Source organism: Mauremys mutica, chromosome 4 (assembly GCF_020497125.1).
Source record: "Mauremys mutica isolate MM-2020 ecotype Southern chromosome 4, ASM2049712v1, whole genome shotgun sequence".
NCBI lineage: Eukaryota > Metazoa > Chordata > Testudines > Geoemydidae > Mauremys > Mauremys mutica.
Genome location: NC_059075.1, coordinates 134,246,888 through 134,273,221, shown reverse-complemented (window position 1 = coordinate 134,273,221; position 26,334 = coordinate 134,246,888). Strand labels below are relative to the sequence as shown.

General features: G+C 49.2%; 1 protein-coding gene and 1 long non-coding RNA gene across 11 annotated transcripts; one reads left to right on the top strand and one right to left on the bottom strand.

Annotated features, from left to right (window-relative positions):
• Window positions 1–559: 559 nt before the first annotated feature.
• Window positions 560–15,601, bottom strand: LOC123370150. Of its 3 annotated transcripts, XR_006579296.1 has the most exons (4): window positions 14,863–15,601; window positions 14,240–14,423; window positions 13,397–13,575; window positions 560–3,516 (listed from the first exon to the last, which is right to left on the bottom strand). It is a non-coding gene; the product is annotated as an uncharacterized LOC123370150 (long non-coding RNA). The 3 variants fall into 3 exon arrangements; XR_006579294.1 differs by lacking the exon at window positions 13,397–13,575; XR_006579295.1 differs by lacking the exon at window positions 13,397–13,575 and having other exon boundaries at window positions 15,247–15,601.
• Window positions 7,065–25,976, top strand: HMGA1 (high mobility group AT-hook 1). 8 transcript variants are annotated; one of them, XM_045016418.1, is made up of 6 exons: window positions 7,065–7,192; window positions 7,401–7,517; window positions 14,271–14,379; window positions 16,991–17,074; window positions 18,758–18,808; window positions 22,738–25,976. In XM_045016418.1, exons 3-6 carry the CDS (start codon window positions 14,278–14,280, stop codon window positions 22,792–22,794), a joined length of 294 nt encoding a protein of 97 aa, XP_044872353.1. In that variant the 5' UTR covers window positions 7,065–7,192; window positions 7,401–7,517; window positions 14,271–14,277; the 3' UTR covers window positions 22,795–25,976. The 8 variants fall into 8 exon arrangements, with proteins under 8 accessions (XP_044872353.1, XP_044872352.1, XP_044872356.1 ...); XM_045016417.1 differs by having other exon boundaries at window positions 7,088–7,206; XM_045016421.1 differs by lacking the exon at window positions 7,065–7,192 and having other exon boundaries at window positions 7,278–7,517; window positions 16,994–17,074.
• The last annotated feature ends 358 nt before the right edge of the window (window positions 25,977–26,334 follow it).

Genomic DNA, 26,334 nt, shown 5'->3' with positions numbered 1-26,334 from the left:
AATAAAAGGCACCAAAGCAGAACCAAGTGTTATTAACCTGGTTTATTGGCCTTGAGAATGAACCATCCACCGGATAACCAGTTCAGCCAGGAGCACCATGCCCAAATTGTTTCTGAAATGCTTGAGCACCTATTTCAAAGGGCAGACGACAGTATTTTCACCCATGTGAACACATGAAGGAAGAGGATGGAGGCAGTGTTCCCAGAGGGTCTGGCTGAACAGAGAGTCAAAGCCTCCTACTGGAAATAGGTGTGGGCTGAGCACCAGACTGGGAGCCAGGAACTGTGATTCACACTCTGCTACTGATTTATTATGTGACCTTGAACAAGTCACTTCACTTGTGTGCCCCAGGTTATCCACCTGTAAAATGGGCATAATCAGAGTCTATTTCACAATGCAGTTGTGGGGATTAACTATTGTCCCATAAGACTTTGAAGATGACAAACACTATACTTATGTTCATGTCCTGTATTATTACATCCTCACTCCAGTGTCAGTGCACAGGGCAGAAACCAGTCTCTTCCATCCCTCTCAATCACTAGCTGCTGCTTCGACCTGCTCTCTGTGCTGAGATCGACTGTTCTGCCCTTCCTGCTAAGGGTACTTCGTAAGGTTTCTCTTGGGCACCCTTGTTTCCTCACACCAGTTGGTTTCCACTTGACAGCTTCATGTGGGAATTTGTGTGCTGGCCTCAGGAGTATATGTCCCAACTGTGTCCTTCTAATTGTGATGGAGATGAGCTGCCGGTTGGTGATTCCTCAGATCTCTTCGGTGGTGGCAAAGTATCTCCAGCCAATGCCCAGAATCACGGGCACTTATTTTCCACACACGTCTAACTTTCTATCTAATATTTTAATAGCTCTCCAGTGGTCACAACCATGGGTTGGCACTGAAGTTACAGCTACACCGAAAATTCTCCATTTTATCTCTTGGTATTATAGATCTGTGGTTTCATGCATTGTAGAGTTTAGTGAATACTGGGACTGTCTTTCCTAGCCTTGGCATCACTTCTTTTTTGAGATCTCTGCTGGCTAGTATGGTGCTGCCCAGGTAAACGCTGTTCTACTTTATTGATGCTTTCGCCTTCTAATATGATGTTACGGCTTGATGTGTGAATTTCAAGGATGTGTGTTTTGGCTTAACTACATTTGAGCCCTGCGTGGCCTGCAGTTGTTGCCAAGTCATCTATGTAGCTTTTGGGGGGTGTAATATTAATAGCTATCAATCGATATCAATCATAATGTATCAATAGCCCCTCAACAGTGCAAAATCCCCTATGCATCTTTGCAAATATCTGCCTTAATCACCAAGAAGGGGAGAGTGGAGCTGTAGTCTTCCAAGTGATGCTCAACAGGATTGCAACAATTCTGCCTCCCTAAATTCTCTCCGTCATCTGAACTGAATATGGTACATTCTTCATTTTTGTTTCGTGTTGCAAACCCAGAGCAGCTGCCACATTCCAACCCAGAGGCGGCTGCGTTTTAATGATGGATGAATGATCCACTGTATATCGACACAGTATATCCACTGGAATATACACAGCTAAGATTTTTAAAACCAACTAGTTTTTTAGAAACTGCAGAGCACCCGTCCCTCTGAAAACTAGGCTCCTTTAATGTCTCAGGCTGGGCACTCCAAACCACTAGTTAGTTTGGAAAATCTTTCATAAATGATAGCCAACTAGCTAACCTGGGTCTATAAATACACACACACAGATCCCCATTAGTGCTATATAAAAATACAATATTACTAGTAATAAATGAACAATAGCTTTGTCAGTTGCAATGGAAGAGGAGCTGCTCCATAAAAGTTCAGGAATACTGGGAGTTGGCCAGGTTATTGGGAATTTTACTGTAGAAAGAAAAACGATTCAAGGGAAGCCATCTCCACTCCCAGTAAACACTTTGGTGTTAAGAGACAATACCCAAGATATTAGCTGTGAAGATTCTATCTCCTGCCTCTAGCCAAGTTGCAAAACTTGTTTTGCCGTGTGGAGCCAGGGGTGATAACCAGAAGATGGGACTGTCACTGGAGAAGAAAGAACTCTCTTTTCCAGGAGAGGCAGTTGTTGGGAAGCTGTTCAGACTCACAGACACCTGGTGGGTGTCCGAAGAAGCTAGGCTTGCTTAGGTCAGCATCACAGGATGGCAGGGCTTTAAGTGAGATAGACGTGTGTGTAGATGGTGTGTTGTTTTAAAATCTTGTTTCTCTAAATGCTGCGTTCCTACTGTTGAAATTCAACAATACGTTGGTCACCACTGGTCACAGACTCCCGAAGGGAAGAACCACAGGTGCCAAACGCAGTTGGACCTGCTGGGTAAGCCCGGTTGATACACTGGGTGTTGTAGCCCAAGGCTCGGTCTACGAGTGGGAGAACTGTGATGTTCCACCCCAGGAGAGAGAATGGCACAAGGCCCGATACCCGAAGGTATGCACTCAGAGAGACCAGGAAGGGGACACAAGGGCAGACAGCCCTGTCATCTTGACAGCAGCATACCCCACAAACCCTCCTATGTTGCATCTACCCAACAATTTTAGAGCAATCTCTCACTGTTGCACTAGTGTTGGTGCCGTTCCACCAGCGGGATCTACAGTGTGGGGTGCTAGTATGCACAGGGCTAAGTCATTTTTACCACCATGCCCTGCCTGCTCAGAGTAGATCTTCTAGACAATACAGTCATATAAAACTGCCAGCATTCGGTCTAACGCTTCCACTGGCATTAGAACCAGTTGAGTTACACTGTTAGTGCAGCGGTGAAAGACCTCCTTAAAACTGTCCATTTAAACAGGGCCCCTGAAGGGTCCTCTGCCTCCCAGGTCTAACTCTCACTTTCGCCTGTCTTGGAGCACCAGCCTTTTCCCCCTCTTCTGTTGGGGATAAATGGAATAGGAAAATGATCAGGATTGCTCTGTGTCTGTGCCCACATTCACTCATTAGCTACAGTGTTTGATACGAAAGCTGGATCAAAGTATGGAACACTCACATAAAATGCATCGCCTCCAGTTTCCGTTCCATTATGTAAGGCTACACAACATTGCCAGCTTTAAAGAGCGACTCAAAACTTCACCTACTTTAATAAACCAACGGGGGGGGGGGGGGGGGGAATCTGCTAGATTCTTAAAGCCAAGTTCTGCTCATTCACATCCAAGTAGTTCCATCAGAATGACTCCAGACTGGCACCAGTTTATCCAAGAATAGAATTTCCCCTTGAATATTCTTTTTTTTTTTAATCGCCAGTTTCAAAACATAGCTACTATTTTGTAGGACCCACTGAAAAACAAAATTCTGTGCTTCCCTCTGTTGGCTGTGCAGTAGAAATTCCTTTCCATACGACCCTGAGCCAATCTCCAACTGCCTCTGTTCCGCATCTGTAAAATGAGGGTACTAATCCTTCCTTTGTCAGTCTTGCCTATTTAGGCTGTAAAGTCTGTAGAGCAGCGACCGTCTTCTCCCATGGCAGCAGACAGTGCTCAGCACAATGGGGCCCTGATCTCTGCCTCTGGGGCCTCTGGATGCTGCAATACAAATAATTAATAAATCATACTCTCTGACAAAAACTCCTCCCACAGTCATGGTGAATGATGAGGCACATGAACCAGAGTGCTTTGGCATGATGAGTCACAGTGTCATCTGAAGCTATTTATGAAAGAATCCCCTTACAATTTCACCTCTGCTACATAGTCAGGGACACAATCAGGTTAAAAATATTGCCTAACAAACAGTTCCTTACCTGCATTAGCAGGAGTGCCTAGAAATTATTAAAACGAAGTTTTTTTACAAAATACCTTTAATACTGTATGCTGCTCAGTTACTTTCTGCCTTTCACTCAGCTGGGACTATGGAAAAGTGGGTCACTTTTAGCTTTGTTTCTAGGCAGCTTCACTTTCTGGTTTTGCAATAGCCCAGGGCTGCAATTTAAGGACTGGAAACTCTCGAGGTAAATGTTTTACATCCATATTTGTAAATGTTGCTTTATGGAGCCAGGTTCTCCAAAGAGCTCATTTTTGTTATAATCAGGTTTGTAAGCTCTTCTATTTTTCCCTTATAAATCTTACACCTACAGCCTATCAATGCAGTGTCTTTTTGGTTTTAGCTCAGGAAAGAGGAAAACCAGATGGCAAAAATAATAGTGAAAAATATATTTTGGACTATACAATGCTTTGGCTTTTAAGCATTGGTTCTAGCAGGGAGTTCTGCTTAAAACCAGACAGCAAGATATGGCTTTTTTATTTTCAATCTTCCATATGGATGTTGTCAATATAGAGAATTTTTTAACATTGTGTTAAGTAGTTGACATTGTCACGTATAATCTACAGGTCTCTTAACGAGCACCCTATGAATTCCTCCATGATCCTGTATTTTCCACAGGACATCACTATAATTAAAAACATATATAGAAAAACACTGCATGATGCATTACAGAGCAGTCTCCATTTGATGAATTCATTGAGGGACTATAGAGGTGAGTAAAAAATCATCACACACACCCCCCATAATCACATTCCTGGATCTAAAAAGAGTGCCTGAAAGGACACATTTTAAAAAAAAAAATCTCCAGTCAGAATGGCAGCATTTTAAACTCACTTTGCACAGGTGTAAATGATAACACAAATTGCAAAGCAACAGAGAATCAGAGCTGGTACTTCTATTGTGATTTTATTATTTACTGTTGCATAGCACCAGGTGTATTTTTTTAAGTTCCTTACCTGTGTTACTAAAGCTTTATATTATTAAAAAGTAGATTTAAAACAAAAAGCACATCAGAGTGGGCTTGCTTCTCGTCTCATCTGCATTGGTGTAAATTGAGATAAACCCCATTATATGCGCTTGATTCTTCTCTCAAATCAGTGTAAATCAGGAGTAACCCCACTGAACTCAGTGGAGTTACCTAGTGTAAAACTGGTCTGAGAGGAGAAACACCCCAATATTTACTTTTTTCCATTTGTCCCATTTGTTTAATTTTTTTCCCTGCATTTTTCTAAACATTAAAAATAGACTAATCAGTTTCCCTTTCATTTTTAGTCTGTTTCACTTTCCAGCAGCCAGGAACAATATTGTGTGTTTAAATTGGGAACATACAGGGGAATTTGCAAGGGATTTTTTAAATCAAGCCAGGATATGCTTGTTTACATTACATATATGTATTTGTTTCTTAAGGTCATGAAAAATATCCTATTCAGAAGATAAGAGCAACTTACAATTTGGTATAACATGTTAAAATGCTTTTATTAAAAACATACTACTCAAATTAAAAAATGTCAGACGTCCGTGCCTAAAGTTAGGCGCCTAAATCTACATTCAGGGCTGTAAGGGTGACGAACTGAGAAACAAGGTTACTGACGTCCAGTATGACTTGTGATTGGAATTTTCAAAGGAGTCAGAGAGTTAAGCACCCAACTCCCATTTAATTGCAATGGGAGCTCAGTACCTAACTCCTTTAGGTTTAAAAAAAAAAACCCTGCTCTGTGTCCCTAAAGGGTTTATGTGCTTTTGAAAAGTACTACTACTAGTAGTAGTTGTATTGCATTAGTTCCTAGGAGCCCTAGTCAGGGACCAGGACTCCACTGTGCTAGGCGCTGGCCAAAAATCCTATCCCTCCTATAAGAGTGGCCTGATTTCCAGAGATACTGAGAATCTCAGCTCCCATCCAGATCCATAGCCCCAATCCTGCACTGAATTCTGCATAGGTGAACCTCTGTAGCCACACTGAGCTCATTGCAGGCTCAGACCTGGTGAGAGCTGCAGCTACTCAGCACGTCTGAAAATCCAGCTACTTCGATTTAGGTTCCTAAATCTTTATTTAGGAACTTAACCGTAGGCATGCAGATTTGAAAACTTTGGCTCTCAGAAATAGCTCAGCCGTTTCAAAATAACAGGACAACGAAATAACTTTAAACTAACTGCAGAGTTTGAAACACAAAGACGGAGTAAGAGCCTGGATGGGAAAATGACCCTCAGAAAAAGAGAAACCGATTCAATTCATTTTCATTATCCAAGCTGGGAGAAATGCAAAACAAACAGACCATAAAGAGGGACAAGTGAATTGGATTGTAAAAATTCTTTCACTTTTAATAGACTGATGCTATAATATTCTAGGTAAAGAAATGGGTGTTTTTTACAACAATGGTTCTGGAAAAAAATGTGGGGGGCTGGTGGTCGGGGCTGGTCATATGGTGCTGGCTTTTCATTATTTCCAGCCATTAAATCACATTAAAATAAGCTAAAAATACATTAAATACACTCTTACTGTACCATAAAAGCAATTGCCATAGCTACTATAAGCATGTCATGAAGTGGCAAACATGGGTCAGAGGTGGGCCTGAACAATCACAAATAGAAGGGAAGATGGCCACAAGACCATCTATTGATATGCAGTCCATACTGTGAACGAGTTCCCTACATTACAGTATATTGCCCTGATTCTTCGTTCATGTACACTGGTGCAAATCAGGAGTAACTGCAGTAAGGGATCCCTAGCAGGTCAAAGTTGACTGTATCCCTTTCATAATTATTTCTATTACAGCAGAGCCTAGGAACACCAATCAAGGATCAGTCCCAACTGTGCGGCACAAGCAGGTAACAAAACCAGGTCCTGCCCCAGCTCACGATCAAAGTGATTTTGTATATTTGAAAAAAACAGGAAATGTGTTTTTAAAACTGAGGGCTCAAAGCTACCTGCGAGCATCTCTCTAAAAAATAATAAACAGCACCAGGGTCTCAGAACGACAAGGTTCCCACGCTACCTTTCCCCCCAGCAGGATGCCCAACTACACAGGAATTGTTTCTCCTTTAAACAAAAGAACAATGGGGGGGGTTCTACCCTCTTTTAATATTTATATGTATAAATGACAGCTCTGAAAAATAGTTCTCTTCTTGTCTCCTCCATCTGACCAGGTTTGTTTTGTTAAGGGCGGGGGGGGGGGGAGAGGAGGAGGCGGTTCTTGCTGCTTTTTTGCTACCGCTGTTTTTTTTCCTCTTACCCACTTTGGCTTTAACCACAGCAGCCCTTTTAAATCACCCTTCCCATCCCCTTCTTTGCATCTTCCCCACCCACTGGTGATGGCGTAGCGTAGCCTCTGCTGGGCTCCACCCCTCAACTGGAAGGGTTTAAAGCTCCCTTTAGCTTAGCCTGCCTGCCCTTATTTAATTTGGAGTGTGATTTTGCTATTTTTAGCAACTGGATTCCCTCCAGTAAGGCTTGGAGGGTGGGTTTTTTGGGTTTCTTTTTTTTGGTCCCTTTCCTATTTCCCCCTCCCCACCCCCCCTCCCCGTGCAAATGATTTTGACCCAGCTTCCTTCCTCTTGGAACAATTTTTTTTTATTTATATAAATAAGAGAGCCCTGGCTGGTCTGTATATGTATGTGAGTGAGTCTCTCTTTGCCTGCCTTCTTGTTTCAGATCCGCATTTGCAATCAGCAGCAACCAGAAGGGGGGTTTTGGTTTAATTTGATCACAACACAGACACACAAGGAAAAAAAAAACACACACCACACAGATCCGAGATCGGGAGCAATTGTGAGTGTCTGGCCTTTTTTTTTTTTTTAGTTTTATTTTGGGTGGAGGTGGGGGGGGCGGGTTAGTAAGTTGGTGTTTTGTTTATTTTGATGGTTATTTTGTAGTCGAATGGGCACCTTTGGGGGGGCAAAAAAACATTTTCAAATTGCAAATACTAATAATGAAGCCTGGTTTTTCGAATGTGCAGAGAGAAGCAAGCAAGGCATGCGGAATAGATATGCCCTTTGCTTTCCTTCTCACCATGCATTGCAGAATGGAAGTGGGGAGGGCTTTTGCTGGGCTTGGGGTGGGCACAATCTGCAGTGCTACCTTCCCCCCTCCTCCTCCTTTATTTTTTTTATTATCATTATTAAGGCACCTGATTGGGGAGGGGGAGGGGACTGCTATTTCTTCAGCAGGTCTCCGAGCTGATGGATGGAAGCCCCTCCGGAGACAACAGCTGAGCTCTGGGGAGGAGGAGGAGGAGCAGCGACGGGGGGTGCCCTGCTAGAGAGCTCAGAGCTTGCAATCGGCTCCGGGTTGCTAGCGGAGTTCGCTCCTGCAGGGCTCGGGTGATGGTGGCTGGCTTGGGTGATGGTGCTGCTCCTGGTTGCCCTGTCCCCCCGCCGCCCCCTTGCGATCTTTGCAAATACGCACACTCCGAGCCGGTTTCATTTTCAAATCGCGCGACAGCACTTTCCTCCACTTATTCATTTTTTTTGCATTGCATTTCTGCCAATAGCCAGGCAGAGCTGGGGTGGGTTCCCCCCCTTCATTTATTTTGCAAAGAGCAGGTAGTGCATTGGGCTCGCAAGAAACCCCGCCTCCTCCCGGCCCTTTAAAGGGGCAGATCCCAGAGCCATGTCTCCCCCTCTCCAACCAAGAAGAGACTGTGGTAAATCCACTGCTGTGTTTTGGGGGTGCCTGGGGCGGGGGCGGACGCTTTCCTGTGGCTCTGTGCTGTTCGTTATGTAAAGGGGTTGCTTGGTCTGCTTGTGTGCTTGGCCGGTGTGCAACGTTCCCGGCATGCTGTGGTGGGCTGATCATACGGCAAGGGGGGGCTTTTTATTTCTGCAGGGCTGGGGCTCTTTGATTTGCCCATCGGGGGGGGGGGTGGCTTGTTAAGGGGGAAATAGAGAGCCGGCAGGGAGAAGCTAAGGTGTGTCTCTCTCTATAGAGGTGCTTTGGGGGGGGGGAGGGGGGAGAGTCTCTACCAGGAACAATTTGTATAGTGGGGGTGCTGAGAGCTATTGAACCAAACTGTAAACCCTGTATGTGATGGAAACCACTTCAAGCCAGGGGGTGCAGCAGCACCCCCAGTTCCAGCAGCTCTGGGCTCTCCCTGGCTCCCAAACTTCCCTTCCAGCTGCGGGCCAGGGCTTGGTTTCATTATGGGTCCAGAGAGGAAGAGATCTGTTGGTCTTTCCTTCTGTCCCGTTTAGGCTCAGGCTAGACTCAATTGCAATCCAAAGGTGTGATGATGGGGTGGGGGAGATACACCATGGCCTTCCCCACCGTAAACCTTACAAGGTTTCTTTCCACTCCCACTCCCTCCTGAGGAGGGGTCTAGACCCTACTCCTGAAGTCAAGCCATTCTCGCTGTGGGTGGTTTTAATTATAACCTCGACACACAGATTTTCAAAGGGTTTATGGTGTTGTCCCTTCCGGGGGTCCCCCGCTTTTTATCATGCTTGTTTTAAGGGATGGCTGCTCTAATAGAGCGGAGGTCTTAAAAGCAGCCCCTTGGAATGTTAGTAAAGTTAATAGGGAGGGAATTGCATGCGCCTCTTGTCCTGAGCCCCTCCTGTGCTCGTCAATAAAACCGGTTTTTATTTATTTTATCCCCTTGCTGTTGGGACTGCCCTGCTCTGTCTTCTGGGTGGTGTCCCTGCGACACTGCTCTGACAGGACTTCTTGGGCACGTGGCATCTGAGATCTAAGCAAGCGATTGTCCCCTGTGGATATTGCTTTTCTCTCCTTGTTAATCTGCGAGCTGATGACTGGGCTTGGATTGGTGGGGCTAGTGCCTGGTGCAAAGGAACTGTGAAATCAGTCCTAAGTGTGGAGATTGGGGAGAGAAGCAAACATTAAGGGTATGGAACAGCTTCCAAAGGAGGAGATATTAATAAAACTGGGACTTTTCAGCTTGGAAAAGAGAGGACTAAAAGGAGATATGATAGAGGTCTAAAAAATCATGACTGGTGTGGAGAAAGTAAATAAGGACGTGTTATTTACTCCTTTTCATAACACGAGAACTAGGGGCCACCAAATGAAATTAATAGGCAGCAGGTTTAAAACAAACAAGGAAGTTTTTTTTTTTCCCCACACAGCGCACAGTCAACCTGTGTCACTCCTTGCCAGAGGATGCTGTGAAGGCCAAGACTATAACAGGGTTCAAAAAAGAACTAGATAAGTTCATGGAGGACAGGTCCATCAATACCCATTAGCCAGGATGGGCAGGGATGGTGTCCCTAGCCTTTGTTTGCCAGAAACTAGGAATGAGCGACAGGGGATGGATCACTTGATGATTACCTGTTCTGTTCATTCCCTTTGGGACACCTGGCACTGGCCACTGTCAGATGACAGGATACTAGGCTGGATGGACCTTTGGTCTGACCCAGTATGGCCGTTCTTACGAATGCCATGTCCCTTCCTCAGGTGCCAGCCAGTTATGTGTGTCTGCTGTGCTTTAACTTCCTGCTCTCCTGGCTGCTGAGGTTTAGGCCAGAGGACAGAGACACAACCAGGTGATCTGACTAGATCCTCCCACACCCCTGAAGTCTTCTCTTCATAAGCTTGAGGCCTGGTCTGCACCTAAAACTTAGGTTGACCTATTTCACTCGGGGCTGTGAAAAACTCTGTGCCCAGAGCACTGTGTGTAGTTAGGTTAACCTAACCCCTGGTGGGGATATGGATGTAGACAGGATTCATCCCTCAACCTAGCTACTGCCTCTTGGGGAGGTGGATGAACTATGCTGATGGGAAAAACTCTTCCGTCGACACAGGCAACATCTACTCTACATCACTACAGTGACGTGGCTGTAGTGTAGACTCTGCCTGAGACAAGGAAGAGACTAATCACATCCCTGCACAGATATAGGGCCATTTCCCAATGCAGCATAATCTTGCAATGAGGTTGCCTGTTAGGGCCCCTGCAAAAACTGGCAGGGGGTTCAGCCCAGAGAACCTGCAAATCTCTTCCGCACAGGTCCATGCAGCTCTTGAAGTGGTCCTCTGGAGGGTAGGGCCATCTACTGAGAGGTTTGTGTCTCTAGGATACTTCCTGGCTCTTTTCCCTCCATGCAGGGGCAGCTCCAGGCCCCAGCACGTGCTTGGGGCGGCTTGCTGCGGGGGGCGCTCTGCCGGTCGCCGGGAGGGCGGCAGGCAGGCAGCCTTCGGAGGCATGCCTGCGGAGGGTCCGCTGGTCCCACGGTTTCGGTGGCGCCACGGGACCGGTGGACCCTCTGCAGGCACGCCTGCGGGAGGTCCACAGGAGCCGCGGGACCGGCGACCGCCCCCCACGGCATGCCGCCGTGCTTGGGGCGGCGAAATGTCTAGAGCCGCCCCTGCCTCCATGGTAACACAGCTCTGCCAAAAACCTCTCTACAGGGTCAGAATGGGGACCAGGAACCCTGAGTTAGCACAGTGGGCTGTTTGCTACAGGGCTGAGCCCTGCCCCATGCAGCCCCAGATGAGGGGCTTTTCCAGAGGGTGGAGGGAACTAGGTTGTGGGTCCAGCGCTCCCCACGCCTGCATGCCCAGGTTGTTAGAGATGGAAGGGAGTGCTCGGAGGATGTATCACATTTGACAAGCGTCCTGACTTCTTAACTGGATACCCAAGTGGCCAAGAATTTTACTTAAAAACAAACCCAACCCAAAACATTGGGACCATGTTTCTGAGGGAGAGAATCCTTGAAGGGCTTTTGGCTGTAGTGAGTAATACATAGGGGTGTTTACATGAGGCTGTGGCTTCTGAGGTTTACTTACTTGTGAGTCACTTCCACAGCTGAACATGAGCCCATATGTACTGTTTTAAAAACCTAGAAGGTCTGTGCATTCAGGATGTGTGTGTGGTTTCCTTGGGCTTTCATCACACTATGCAACTTGTTTAGAAATCTGAACTTCCCAGCTTGGCCATTTCAGGCCATAGCAGTGAAGCCCTGCTGAGGATGGCTACATGCCCATCACCGTGGGACAAAAACTGTTGGTGTGAATTTGAGCAAACCGGCCGTTGCTGAGGGCAATTGTCTGCAAAAGGGACCTTGTTCGGTTGCTACAGCTGGGAGGGTAGATGAGACTGACCATTGCTTGTCTTAGGCATGCAACGGTGTTGGATAGAGATTTGTCCTCTCCTAACACAACTTTCAACATCATTTGAATGGGACCCAGTTGCTGACAACTAATATCATTAAGCACCTGTTTTCCTGGGTTCTCCCTTGGGGGATTGTGAACAGGTTTCAGGGGGTTGCAAACACCCCTTCTTTATAGATGGGAGGAGGGTCCTTGAAACTTTTTTTACTACTCTAAAGTATCCGGATTAACCTTTACCAAGGTGTTAGCTTCCTCGAGCTGGATGGGAGTCCATTAACTCTAGATGGTCTCGCATGGACTACGTTAAGGCTTCCCTTGTGATCAGTTGGGGATGAGTTTGCCGACTGCTCTGCCACAGATTTATTCAGACAAAGTAATTTAGACACTGGTGTCACTTGTTTTAGTGAACCCGAAGGCATTTTGCTGGGCGTGGGTTTTGTTTCCTGAATGTTGCTGATCCTTTTGGAATTGGACCCATTCTAGTCACTGCTGACTTGGAGGAGACGTTATTCTGAGCACTGGTGGTTAGTGGCTTAACTGCTAGAAAAATGGACTTCTTTTGTTGCGTGTGGTTGGGGGCACACAGAGAATTTAGAGTTGCAGGGAGTCTCTGGTGCGTGCAATGTGTGTGAAGGGCACTGCACGGCGGGGGGGAGGGAATTCAGGGGAGCAGCGGCTGTGGAGGGCAGGGGAATCCCAGCTCCACCCCCAGTGCTAGGAGTCACAGCTGGAGACAAGGAGCATGAGAACTCAACAAGGGAGCCAGCTGGGGGTGCCCAGGGGCACTTCCTTCTGACTGGCTTTAACAGCTGCCCCAAGGTGACCTTTGCACCACTTCTCCCACCCACGGCTCCTCCACAGAAGGTACAGTTTGGCTCCAGTGCTGCAGGGAATTAATTCAGACTAAATATTTTGGGGCAGGGACGGTCTCTGTACAGCACCTAGCAACATGACAGGTTGGAACGTACTCCCCCTTCCATCCATGTCTCAACCTGGCAGGATGCGACAACGGCTAGTGCAGGATGCATTTTGCTCTGTATGCCTAAGATCTGCCTGTGACTTTGAGAGGGACAGTACAGAGCTGCGGGATAGCATCAAAAGAGCCAGGCACTCTGACTGGGTCAAGGTGTGGATCCTGTTGGGGTATTCTTGGGATCAGCATGAGATACACTGGAGCTAAAGGCAGGTCTTATAGCAAAGGCACTGGGCTGGGATTTAGAAAATTTGATCCCTGACTACTCAGTGAGCAATCCAGGGCAAGTTTCTTCATCTTTCTACACCTCAGTTGCCCATCTGCCAAGCAGGGGTAAATAATCGTCCTTTTCTCCGTCTTATCTTAGGCTGTAAGACAAGGCAGGGCGGGGACTCCCTCTTACTATTGCACATGTACAACACCTAGGACAGTGGGGACCCTGAACTCAGCAATACAAACAACAGAAGCATAAATGCCAACTGGAGTATCTTCTCCAGCAGCCTTAGGGAAGACAAGAAAGGGGAGCATTGTACAGACCATGGGTTAAAAACCCGATAGGAAGAGGATCAGCCTGGAAGACAGAATTGGTAGCTAGAAAAGCCCTTTGAGGTCCTACCTTGACCATCTCCTACCAAAGCAGGATTATTCCCTGGTGGAGTACTCTGTGCAGCTGCTTTTAAGTTCCCTAAGCAATGGGGCTCCTGCCACTTTCCATGGGGAGACTGTTCCATAGCCCTCATGCATCTTGCTCTTTTCCTGGTAGCTCTGTCCAAGTGTGCCTTTACACTCCTCTGCCTGTGTAAATAACCAGAGGGTGCATGCAGTGAAGGGTTGCTGGTTAGCACCAGGCATAGCAGGAAGCGACTGTATATAATTCACTCCCTCCTTCACTGAGCACTCCTAACACCCCTGCCGTTCCACCCCACCCTGACCTAAGCAGTGGGGTGTGTGGACAACTACATGCAACAGCGGGGCCCAGGCTTTCAAAAGGGGCCTCTGATTTTGGGTACTTGCAGACAGGTGGGCAAAGGGTGAGGCACAAAAACCTTCATGTTCTGAAGGAAACACCAAGACTCCTTGCACTGTTGCGCCCCAAGAAACTTATTGCTGACAGATCCAACACAGGTCATTGTGGGGAAAGAAGGGTGAGAACTGGGGGAGGGGAGTGCAAGATTCTGATTGGACATGGCAGATGCACTGACCAGTGACCTCCCCCAGTTTGTAATTCTGACTGCCAGGACCTGGGTGGCTTTCCCTAGGACACCATAGAATCTCAGGGTTGGAAGGGACCTCAGGAGGTCATCTAGTCCCACCCCCTGCTCAAAGCAGGGCCAACACCAACTAAATCAACCACGCACATGACCCTTCCCTTCTTTGTGCCCCCATTTCCCCATCAGTATCATGGGGCTGATCGTGACCTATATAACAGGGGTCATCTAGACAAGTGTTCTGTACTTACCCTTTCTTCTTCTTCTTTTGTCCTCTGGAAGAAAGACGATGAGTGAATCTAGTGCAAAATCCAGCCAGCCCTTGGCTTCCAAACAGGAGGAGGACGTGTCTGAGAAGAGAGGACGGGGACGACCCAGGAAGAAGCCTCAGGTATGGAGAATTGCTTTCTTCCATGTTCCATGCAAACAGGAGGTCTATGGGGAGGAAAGGAAAAATGAGGCATCTCCATGACTGACTTGCCACCTGGGAGGCATCACCCATCTAGCACCCTCTGGTGGTTACAGCAAAGGACTGGGAGTCAGGGCTCCTGGGTTCTCTCCCAGCTCCACCACTGCCTTACAATGTGTGGCAGCCTTGGGCAAGTTTCTTAACTTGTGATCTGCAAAATGAGGCTACTCCCAACATCAGAGAGGGCTGAATCTATTCTTATTGAGATTTCATCCCAAGATCTAGCATGGGGCAAAGCAATAGGTAAGATTAAATTCTGGCTTCCAAGCTGGGGCCAGAAGGACTTAGGAGGCAAGGTGAAAAGGCAGCAGGAAAGCACAAACAGAAGGAACTTTCAGTGAAGAGTAACATTTACCCTAGGGATGAACAGAACAAAACAAATGGGGTTCCACATAAGGTACTTACTGGCATTAGGAATCATGCCATATGTCCAATTTCTAGACATGGGGCTCACCACCATGGAAGCAAACACATGCATAGCTTGTCTCCTGATACAAACTTATAAACCCCAACACTTTGCTACTTGTGGACAGCAGATATACTCTATAAGAAGTTCCAGGGGGTGAGTTTGGCAGGATATGTTCTCTGCCAAAATATCCTCCTCTCAGCTGCTCTCCTCTGCCCCAGTGGTGGCCGCATTTCTGTAGGTGTCGTTTTTGAGTCACTTAGTTATATAAACATCATGGTCTTCTCCTTGCTATGCCCAAAGGTCCTCAGGAAACTCCAGCTAAGTAAAGGCTATGGTAACAAGATGACCTTAGAGGCTTTAGCTATAGCAGGGAAACTTACCAAAAAAAAAATTCCACCAGTTCTACCTCTAGTTCAGTTGAACTGAGGGGAGTCATAATACATACAAGACTTCTGCAGCTGAACCAAGTTTTATGATCATGGTAGTTAAACCTGCTGTAAAGCAGGTTTCATTGACTAACACTGATTAAAAAACACCAGAGCTGCCTTGTCTGTACTGGTCAGTCCTGCTGAACCAGTGGGAATTTTGTTTGTATAAATTTCTGTCATGTAAGGCCCAGGCACTAACTCTGATTTCTCTGCTCGCTGTCATGCAGCCAATACAATTAGTTGCCAACTATTTATAACTCATAGCAGAACCTGAAACATGACAGGCTACACCTGCGGGGAAGGGAGAATTCCCCTGCCCATCACCTGGAACTCCAGCAGTTAACTAGCAATCTATGATCCCCTCAAACTTTAGGACCAATTGGGTTCAGCTGAGGATGGTCTGGTGCCTATGCAGATGAGGCTCTCAAAGCATTTTGCTAAGCAGGCATGTTACATGACAACCACAGGGCATACAGCATGTCAGTGGCAAAGCTAGAAAGGGAATCCAGGTGTCCCAATTCCCACTTAGTGTTCTAACCACTGGAGAGTGTCATTCCTCTGTTCCCTTTATTGTTGCATTATTACCTTAAGCATAAACCCAGGGAGCTGGGGAAGCACAGGAAATTGTGAGCACATCTCATTTGGGAGCTTAACTCTGCTCTCAGCCATTGCAGTTTCTCTACATTAACACCAGCCTAACCAAGATCAGCAACTGGCCCTTGGTATCAATCTTTTAACTGCCATGAGCCAGCTGATCCCACCTCCTTCCTCTTCCGGCTGGTGGAATATCTGCCTAGCAGGGCTCGGATTGGTGGGGGAGGCAGTCACTCAGTGGAGGTGGGGGCAGGGCTGCGGGTGTTGGATTACTGGTTTGCTAATAGCTGCAGCTATAAACGGAAAGTGCCTGGGTATTAGAAACTGTAGCGGTGACACCGGAATAATGCATAATTCACGAGATTGTTTTTTGTAGGAGTCTCCAGGTGTTGAAATTTCAGGGTGCTCTTTCCTGGGCTTTGGGCTATTGGGTTAACTGTTTTATTGTTAAAGGGAGACATCCCAGGGCCCACTCCAGAAATGAGTCCCATGGCGTTCTCTCTTACGTCTCCAAATCTGGGAGGAAAAGCAGCCTCTTCTCGGAAGGTTCATGCCTTTCCTCCCCCCCTCACCAATGGCCTGTTCCATCAGAAGTCCAGGTAGCCCCCGTCTGCTTTGTCCCACATCCCTCCCGGGCGCAGCAGGACAGGTGCATTCTGTCCACAGCAGAGTGCGTCACCTGAAAGCAGAGCTAGTCTAAGTGCAGGCCCTCTGTGGCCATCAGTTCTCTTCGAATTCCCACAGCCCTTGGAAACTACAGGTCCCAGCATGCATTGTTCGCTCTTGAGCTGCCTCTGCAGCAATGCAAACACTAGCCAGGTGTTTTGGTTGGCATCTGTGTATTAAGATTGAGGGGGGCGGGTGCAGTGCCGTGCTGTGGGCATTTCCATAACAGAGGCCCTGTGGTATGCATGCTTCTCCAGTGCCGGGACTCTGATTTATTTTGTTTTGCTGGGATTCCTTCCTGCTCTTGGGTGCAGTGGGATCCCACTTGGATGGGCAGGTGGGCTGTGAACGGACTGTGCTTGCCCCAGCCCTGCCTCTCGGCGCTGATCACTGCAGATCTGGGTGTCTGCTGACGAGTCCTGTCCCCTGTCTCCAGCAGGAACCCAGCGAGGCACCAACCCCCAAGAGACCACGTGGCAGACCAAAGGGGAGCAAAAACAAGGCCACTTCTAAAGGCAGGGTAGGTACGGGGTAGGAGAGGGAAACCCACATGACCTTCCCCATCCACTGCTTCTTAATGGCCATTTAAGATTGAAGTGACTCCTTGGCATTTGGGCACTGGGAGCCTGGGGGTGTCGGGTCACAAGATGTCCCTCTCCCTTGGATTTCTTGGCATCCACAGGATTTCTGTTCTGGGAAGCTGGAGGTGACAGAACTTCCTGCACGCACACAGTGGGCTCAGTGGTGAGATTTCTAGCCCAGCTGTGCAGACAGACGGGGTTTGGACCAGACAAATGGGCATCCCGATTTTTGCAGGGAGGAACCTAGGTGGCCTCTCCCCCGCCCCTGCCATCACCAATACAGACCCCATGAACTCCTCATTAAAGGAAGTCAATGCTCACTGATGCTTGTGTGGAGAGGTGGCGGGTGGAGGAACATGAGGGACCCTTGGACTCGTCACGTGAAGCCGTTTGCATCCAAGTGGGACAGCTGGTGACATTTTGTTTCTCGGTGTCGGCGTGAGCAGCATCGAGGCAGCTGGGGTTTGGATGGCCGAGGATGGGCAGGGAAAGATCAGGACCTTTTGCAGGGAGGAAAGTGGGGGCAGAGCAGGGAAATCTCTTACCATAGACTCTGGGCTGCGATCAGCTGGACGAGAGGAGGGCTCACACCCCATCTTCTGTTTAACGGCAGCCTTGAGCATCCCACCATTATTCTAGCCAGCTGCAAACGGCGGATGGGCCCCAAAGGAATTGTGTGGGGCAGAGGATAGAAGGAGGCTCCTTTCTGAGCACATCCATCCAGACCCAGACTCTGTAGCCTCTGCCAGTCACGTGCTTGCTCCCAGCCGTTGCTGTGCACGTGCTCCCTGGCTCTCAGCCCCTGACAGTGAAGGAGTTCAAGAGGGGAGTGGTTCCAGAGGGATATTTTTCCCCCAGTAAATGGGAAGGTTACATTGGAAGGGGGAGGCGAGAGTTGGGACACCTGGGTTCTATTCCTGCTGTGTGGGACCTTGGACAAGTCACGTTCTCCTGTGCCTCAGTTTGCCCACCTGTAAGATGGGAATAAGGATACTCATCACATAGGACTGGCGGGAGGTGAGTGGATGGTTTTGAGATCCTTGCTTCATAGAAAGACAAAGTCTTATAGGTAAGGTGATACTTGGGGAGGAATCTGTGGCAGCAGTGACCTAGCAGCAGCGTGCTGGTTCTCCCAGGGTCATGTGTGTATTAGGGAGGTGGATGAGGTTTCCAGCTCCCTTCAGCCCCCCCAGGAAGTCTTTGAGGACAGACTGTATAAATGACAGAGTATGAGACATCGCTGGGAAGGGAGGGGTAGAGATATACAGAGGGTTCGTGTGATATGTGTGTGTTTGTGTTTTAAAGCTGTTTTGAAAACATGCGACTCATATCCTGCAAATTTCTCTGAGTCATGGGGCTGGGGCCTGGTCATTGAATGCTGGAAAATAACCCTGGGGGGGGGAGGGTGCGGGGGGGAGGGATCTAGCCCCGTGGGGCCATCTTTGTGTCCAGCAGCCAAAGGGCAGCCTGGGAACTGCCACTCGTGTGATGAGTTTGACAAGGTGAGCTAGAAGACACCTGAGCTAGAAGACAATAGAAGTCAAAGATTTCCAGGGAAGGAGGTGACGAGGGGGTGTTTCTTCAGTCCTCTCTGTGGATTTAAAAGTTCTCTCTGTGTTTAGAAAGCTGCAGTAACACCTGGGAGGAAACCTCGAGGCCGGCCCAAAAAATCGGTAAGTGGAACCTTCCTATCCTAATTGTTCTCCGGGGCCCGATTCTGCCAGGTGCTGAGCCCCCTCTGCTCCCAGTGAATGGAGAGCATGCAGCGCCCCACAGGATCAGGCCCTTGCACAAATGCAAGGTGAGGAAAGAGGCCTGCTTCTTGCAGGGAGGAAGCCAGTCTCAAGAGGGGTGGGATCAAGAGTAGCAGCATGAAACTCAGCTGAGCCTCTTGTGTCCTGGAGGAATCACAGTGACTGCAGTCTGGGTATACCACACTGCAGATGGATGGCTTGGCCTCTGCGCTGTAATAAGAGCTGGTTTCTGTTCTTGGGGCTTTCCAGGTGGTGGTGGGCTAATGAACGTACTGACCCTGGCTAGTTTGCATGGATATCAGTGCTCACAAACTGCTGCACTCCATGCCATAGCCCTTGTACTGCTGATGGGAATTCTCCCTTTGCACCGAAAGCTGGGCCTGAGATCTGTCTCTTCTGTCGTTGTGAATTTGCATGAGAACCATGTGGTTCGACGTGATCCCAGGCTCGTTTGACTACTTTGCAACCACAGCAGCATCACAGAGAGTGGAAGGGGCTGAGGTGCAAGGAGCTGCATCTCTGTGCTGGACATTGGCAGCACACGCCGTGCTCTGATCGAGCAGAGGGCATGCGGTTGTGTCTTGGTACTGGAAGCTCCTCAGGATCTGTGCTAAAATAGAGCATGGGGGATGCAACCAAATCTAGGGGCTGGAAGTTCCTAGGGCTGCGGCATCGAAGTAGCAGGGTTGCAGTCCTACGTCAATGCCAGATGTCCTTGGAAACCGCACTGTGATACACCTTAGGGGTGTGATGCAATGTACTGTGGTCGAGGGGACACAGTCACATCCTGGTGCTGGATGACGCCCGGGGGACTACAGCAAGGGGACGGGTGTCTCAGTGTCAGAGGGGATCCTGGTGGGTAAACTGTAATACAGTAGGTGGCAATCCACCTCTCTGTGGTCCATGACAATTCTAAATGGCTGTAATTAGCTCCGTGTTCTTTCCCTGCTCCCCGGAGTGACTAACAGGAAGTGGCTTGTTCTCTTCAGTTAGCTGGCACAGGCCTGCCCAAGGCTTTGTGGTGCGTTACCAGGGTGGCATTCCTGCAGAGTGAGTGTGCAGCAAATTCCCTCTGCCCCCATACATTGCTCCTCTTTCTTCCCTTTCCCAGCCACTGAGGTTCTCTGGCTGTCACAGACCCTCCTGCAGTGCCTGGCAGTCTGAGCTTCCCCCAGCAGCACCTCTCCCCACCCCCGCAGCGATAAGCTACTGCAGCCGCCCCACCCTTCCCCTGCTGCAAGCTGCTATCTGCTGCCCTAGGGAGCTCTCTGCTGGCTCCCCGAGCTCTGCAGAACCGTGGTTTTCTTGCTTCTCTCCAAGTTAAGGCGGCACTGCCTGCCTCTTCCGCTGGATCCCCTTGTACAGCCAGCTTGGATAGCCTGGCAACTTGGGGCATCCTGTAAACAGTACTTGGATTCCTCCCATCTTCCCCTAACTGCATCCCACCAGCCCCCTGAGGATTTCAGTCTTTGCTGTCTCCAGCCACCACCTTCAGTTTTCCCTTTCTTTGTACACTCCCTAAATTCCTCCCTGGTGTAATTCCATTCAAGCTAAGCATTATGTTGCTGTCAGGGTCACATTGCATAGCAGACCCCCCACCCACTTGCAACTTCAGCCCTTGGCAAAAGCATCCTTGCTAAACGTGCCCTGCTCACCCGCTGCTGGTTGGCTGTAGTCACCCCACATCCAGAGAAGGGGAGGGAGCCTGGATAGTTGGTTTCCAATATCCTGCACCAATGCTGCAAGATGTCACCGCTTGCCACCAGATTTGGAGGGGTCTCCTAAATGCAGCTTTGAAGGGAGTTTGTCTGGAAACTCAGACAAGGGATAACAACATACATGGTGCGCAGTGCACTTGGCCGCTCGCTCTTCAAGACGTAGGTTCCAATCCCAGCTTGGATAGCAAGAGGGGAAGACTTGCTCTAGGCCTGACTGGTAGAAAAATGCCTGTCTTGCCACATTCTAGAACCATCCCTGGCTGAATGAGGCCAGAGATGGGAACAGCAAAGATCTAGAGTGAGGTGCATTCATAAAAACCACAAGGGACTGTTATGATCTAGTCTGGGCTCCTGCACAACGCAGAACACAAGCGTCCCCAGCATTCCTGTGTGGTGAAGGGAGGGGATTGGGGTGCTTTGCCCTAGCACGTGCAGACCCCTGTCACTGCAGGAGTCTAGTGCAAAGCTGCATTGCTGAAACGTGCACAATCCCTGATTCACTACTGTTCTAGAACAAACATAAGAATGGCCACACTGGGTCAGACCAAAGGTCCATCTAGTCCAGGATCCTGTTTTCCAGTGCCAGGTGCTTCAGAGGGAAGGAACAGAACAGGTAATCGTCACGTGATCCACCAAGCTCACCTCAAATTATTTTTACAGTGTCTTTGGCTTTGAAATCTGGAAATTCCTTTGCAGGCTCCCCTGGGGAGCTGTTACCTAAACACCTGAAATTCTCCAAGCGAAACCAATGTCTAAACTGAAAACGACTTGGCCTGCAAGCAGGGCCTTGGGTTCGTACAGCTTCAGGATTTTCTAGCCAGCTTCTTCACTCCCCAGGTGGGGCTGCCAAACCCCTTTTTCTATTCTGGGTTATCCTGGCATGCTGGTTAACCACAATCCGCTTCCCAGGAGCGGAGAAGGGTTAACCAGGGCCCATCCCTCACTTCCTTCCTTCGCTAAGTGAGAAGGTCTGTGTCACTGGAACACTTTGTATGGAATTGGCAGCTGCTTTCTGTGCCGGCTTCAATGGTTTATTTTTTTATGAATGAAACGCGAGGAAGTGGAGGTTGCTGACTCACAGCTGAGTGTGAGGGTGACTCAGACTGTTTTGAGAGCGTGCGTGTCTCTTTAAAGAGAGCCAGGCGGAAGCGTGCGTTTCAAGGAATGCCTTCGCTCCGGTTCATGCCATCGCTGTGGCACTCAGCCCAGGGGTTCCTGCCAGCAGTGCTGACGCCTGCCCCCTGCCTTGCAAGGTTGGGAGGTGGGGTGAGCAAGGGAGGGTGCTGCACTCCCGAGTGGGCGAACAGAGGTCCATTGCAAAAGTGGGAGGAAGAGCACAGTTGGTCTTACCAGGCATGTTGAGATTCCAGCTGCTGCTGTGGTCCCCTCTTGTGGGCTCTGGGAAGCACTGCATCTAGCCACTGGATATGGTTTTTGTTGGGCTATTCATGTCCATGAAAGTTACTAGTGTTGAGTATTTCTGCTATGGCCGAGGCTAAAGACCAACTCAGGACCAGGGCCCCAGGGTGCACACTGCCACATTAATACCTGAGACTGGCCCTGCCACCATCAGCCAGTGCAGGTGCTTCTCCCTGAGGACAGGAACTAGAACCCATTACAGGGGCCCGTTGGAGGCACAGAAGTTGGAGTGTCTCCTTGGCAGAGGCGCTACGGTCCAATGCTAAGAGCAGGGCGCCAAGCGTCAGGATTCTTCCATGTTCACCTTGGTTACGTGCCTCTGTCGCTAACTCACTTTTTAATCTGTGGCTCTCAAAGCACTTTCCAAAGTCGGGCAAGTGCCCTTATCCCCGTTTCCCAGGTACGGCAACCCGGGCGAAGAGGCGGCATGACTTCCCCAAAGTCACCGTGGCAATGCTGGGATTAGTTTGGATCTGTGCCTTGGAGTGGATCGAGTTCCAAGCACCGGCCGGGCCTGGCGGTGCTTGGGAGCTTGATGTGAAGTTAAATCTGGTTAGGGCTCCACTCAAAGACTGTTGGGTGTGAGTATTTTAAACATACAGAGTCGTCAAGGGGCATGTCTAAAGAGGGCTGTGTCTTTAACGGTGCACTAGACACGGCGTAGGTTCCTACGCTGACCTGGAGCTACCTCACTCCTCCCTTCTCTTACAGCAGAAGGACGAAGAGGAGGTGAATGTTTCGCAGGAGTCATCCGAAGAGGAGCAGTGAAAACGCTTGAACCCGGCACTACCTCATCATTCAACTTACCAATTTCTCGTCAAGTTCTTGGACTGAGGAAGGAACGAAACAAAAACAAAACAAAAATCCTCGGTGGGTTTTTTTTTCTCCTCCGCCCCCCCTGCACAACTTTCTCACACTCACACAGCAGCAGCACTGGAGTACAGATCAAACTGACGGAGCGGCCGTCGCACTCGCTGACGGACGCTGTTAACTCGAAGGGGGAGAACGGGCTCTGTTGTTTCTCTCTTAGCGGACAGGGTTAAAATTTAGCCTACTGGTTTGTGTAGTTTCTTTTGTTCCTAGTGAAATTTACTGAGGGAAGGCTCCTGTAGAACAGTTGCTTTAATGTTTTGTGATTTTTTTTCCAACACATTTCTTGGTAGGGAAAGGAGGGGAGGGGGCTGCTTATGGCTGTCTATATTTTAGTTTTCTTTTTTAAACTACAGTAGTTGGGGACAGATCTGTCAAAGCCCCCCAGCCCCCACACACACCCATTTTCCCTGCTGCACCCCTCATCTCCACTTTGCACAGAAGCTGCCACCAGCATGTAATTGAGAGGGGCTTCTCCCTGCAGCTCTGAGAGGGGAGCCAAAGTCCATGGAGAGGTTAATCTGACAGGTGGCTGAGCACCGCTCCTCCCATCATCTCAAACTCCCTTGTCACGCACAGCCGCAGAACTGCCTGCCTGATGCTTCCCCAGCTTCCTCCCATTTCCCTTGGCTCTGATGTTCTGGCCCACCCTCCTCAGCTGCTGGCCTTGTGGGGAAGATTTGAAAGTGGAGGCCTCGAGGCTGCCCTTCCGGCTCCTAGATCCCCTAATTGAGAGAGCTTGAAGGGAGCTCCCTCTCCTGTTCTGATCCAGCTCCGGCTGAGCTCCCTAAAGCCCCATGCTGGCCTAGGGGAACCATCACCCTTGTCGTTTTCCCCTTTGGGCCCAGCAGCAGAGAAGAACTATGCATTAAAATCATTTTGGGGGTAGGCCAACAGTAGCGCTTCCATGGCTGGCTGCACGAGGGATTGTGAGCCACAGCTACATGTTAACAGTTTGTTTCAGTTCAGCCAAGGCATGTTCTGTTAGGACTGACGTGTGATCACACCCAGCAGGTAGAGCCCCGCTGTGGGAATATGCCACGAGATAGGGCTCTAGAGCAATGGCCAGGGATTCAGGAGACCTGAGTTTTATTCTTGACTCTGCCACTGGCCTGCTGGCTGACCCACGGCAAGTCACATCACCTGTGTGCCTCAGTTTTCCCCATCTGTAAAAGGGGGATAATGATACCAACTGCCTTTGTAAAGTGCTGGGAGAGCTACAGATGAAAAGTGCTAGGCAAGAGCTAGGTGTTACCATCACATGCATTTTGAAGGACTCCTAGACATGCCTACAGCGCATCCTACTGGTGATAGAGCAGTCCCCTCCTTGCAGTCAGAACGGTGGCACAGCTGGGGCTTGATGCTGGAGCACAGAGCAGACACGCGGTACAGGGACCACCTGACAATCAGATCCACCCCTGCCCCCACAGGTGACCAGTGCACAATCACAAGCCTGGAAGCAGGGCACAGCCAGATTTGTCTGCATTACTCTGGGGCAGAGATTAAAACTGACCTGCTGCCATCTTGAGAGAACCTTTAAGACTCAGTGCTCAAGAACAATTGCCCTTTTGTTTTAAGTTACAAAGTCCAGCCATCCCTTGCTCTCTTATCACGGAAGCACTAATGCTTTTTGCATCCCTCCTTCCAGCTTACAACAGCAGACTTCCCTCTCGCACAATAGACGTAACACTGCACCGTTAGCTGCCTTTTCACTTCAGATCCCCCCCACCCCGTGTAAGGCTCCCAAGGCCACTCCAGCCCTCTGATTGCAGGAGGACGGTGGGATCCGCCCCAGAGGGGTGTCTGCCATTTAAAGGGGAATTTGCCTTTCACAGGCAGCGTTGCTGATTCTCTCTTTCCCACCAGCTCTGCAGAGTTCTCCATCAGGAATAGCATAGTGGGCTTTTTAGTGACACACATACTTCCAGGCCAGATTTTAGTGGATTTTTTTTTTTTAAGGTTTGTTTTTGTTGGTTTGTTTTTTCCTCCTCCATTCACAACTACCTCTGGATAATTTAAGTTCCATTCTCTTAACCATAGATATGCTGCTGCTGTTACTGCTGCTGTACTGGTTACAACATTTATTATTCCAACGTGGTCTTTCTGGTTTTTATTCCCCCCTCCCCCAGGAACGATTCATTTACGGTAGAGAGCCAAAGTCGGGTGGATTGGAGGGGGGGGGTATTTTAGAGCATTAGGCTGTTCTACTATAGAAAGGGACAGAGCCTTTCAAAGGGGTGTGGTGAAGGCATCCCATCAACCCTCTCCCCCGGGCTTTCCAGCCAGTTAGTAAAACGAGAGAAAATGGTACAGCAGCAACCCATGGCCTATTCCCCACCAGCCCTTAGCGCTCGCAGGTGGGGACAACACCCCTCCCTGTCCCTCTGCCCCCTTGGGATTAGCGCTCTACTGCCGTGGCCTGGAAACATTCCCCGGCTGCGCGACATCACTGAACTGGAGATGTTGCTCTCTAGAGAGAGAAGCAGCCCAGGTCGGGCGCTGGACTGGGCCTGAATAACGGCACTGGCAGCCCCGGCGTCTGTTTCCCCACCTGCCTCCGGAGGGGACGATGTTTGTGAGGTGACTCAGCAAGCTCGCGGGAAGGCACCTCAGCACAACAGCGCTGCGTGCGGCAGCCAAAGGAGGGGCAGGGGCGAGATAGCGGTTGCTCATGAATCCACACCAGGTACTCTTCCCATACTCCATGCCTCAGGCTGGGGGATGAGACTCAGCAGGAAAGTACACAGCATGAGCGTCTGCCTCCAATGAGCTATGGGCCAGAGATCCCTTCGCCACACCACACTCCATCCCTTAGCTACGACCAACTGCAGCGGAGCTGGAGGTTATTACTATGGGGAAGGCCAAGGGGGTGAAAGCAGTTTGGGGTTTTACGTTGAGAGTTTTTACTGGGTGTTCAAGTCACCTGTCCAGCAGGGCTGGGGGGACCACGTGAGCGTAAGCCGCGGCTGGAGAAAGCAGGCAGGTGGCTGACCGTTAGCAGGAAGTGGAGGTTTTTTGGCCCATTGTTAAAGACCTTTTGGTTTCCTAATTGCAGTTACTTGAATAAAACATTTTACGGATGTTTCCAGCCTCCCTGTCTCTCCCACCTGGTGGGTTGGTTTTAGAGCAGCACCCAGCCCCTGCCATGGAACAACCAACTCTCTCCCTAGCAGGCAGACCTCTGCCTTTCAATCTACATACAGACAGCACACAACAGAGGCTGCTGGTGGCCACTCACCTTCCACCGAAACCTCAGAGAACTCAGGTGAGAACAGCACCGGACACAAGGTCCCTCTTCTAGCCTGGAGCCACAAGGGGGACAGGAGCGTAAGCATATATGACAGGTGAGAGCAGCAGCTCCTATTCTCTGCAATAATGGTTCACTCCTGAGCTAAATAGCACCTCTGGCTATATCCCCAGCACCTAGGGATATTCCTT

Excerpts from the sequence above, each read along its gene's own strand:
- HMGA1 (XM_045016418.1), top strand. The coding sequence starts at position 14,278 with ATGAGTGAATCTAGTGCAAAATCCAGCCAGCCCTTGGCTTCCAAACAG. Across the intron at positions 17,075-18,757 it reads AGGCCACTTCTAAAGGCAGG|AAAGCTGCAGTAACACCTGG; the intron begins GTAGGTACGGGG and ends CTCTGTGTTTAG. Across the intron at positions 18,809-22,737 it reads GAGGCCGGCCCAAAAAATCG|CAGAAGGACGAAGAGGAGGT; the intron begins GTAAGTGGAACC and ends CTTCTCTTACAG.